At 60.9% G+C, this 317-nt stretch overlaps 1 protein-coding gene across 1 annotated transcript in view; it reads left to right on the top strand.

Moving 5' to 3' along the window:
* Window positions 1-175: 175 nt before the first annotated feature.
* LOC104501300 (protein odd-skipped-related 2) overlaps window positions 176-317 on the top strand; it is a gene marked incomplete at its 3' end in the record, with an annotated part of 676 nt that continues 534 nt past the window's right edge. Inside the window, exon 1 of the mRNA XM_010145088.1 lies at window positions 176-310. Coding sequence (XP_010143390.1) covers window positions 176-310 — 135 coding nt within the window. The remainder of the gene's footprint in view (window positions 311-317) is intronic.

Genomic DNA, 317 nt, shown 5'->3' with positions numbered 1-317 from the left:
CTGGCCCGCCCTCCCTCCGCCGCCGCGCTGGGCTTGGCTAAGGGGAACCATGCCGCTCTCGGTAAAAGTCTCTTTCCCCTCCTTTCTCCCTCTTTCTTCCTAGGATTTTTCTCCCTGTCTCGAAAGCCCAGAAGAGGCACCAGCTGCAGCACTGGCCTGCGTCCGCCCTGGGAAGATGGGAAGCAAGGCTCTGCCAGCCCCCATCCCGCTGCACCCGTCTCTGCAACTCACCAACTACTCCTTCCTCCAGGCTGTGAACACCTTCCCCGCAGCTGTGGACCAGTTGCAAGGTCTGTATGGACTCAGCGCTGTGCAAA

Source organism: Buceros rhinoceros, unplaced genomic scaffold (genome assembly GCF_000710305.1).
Source record: "Buceros rhinoceros silvestris isolate BGI_N320 unplaced genomic scaffold, ASM71030v1 scaffold23381, whole genome shotgun sequence".
Lineage (NCBI taxonomy): Eukaryota > Metazoa > Chordata > Aves > Bucerotiformes > Bucerotidae > Buceros > Buceros rhinoceros.
This window is presented reverse-complemented; position numbering and strand designations above follow the sequence as displayed.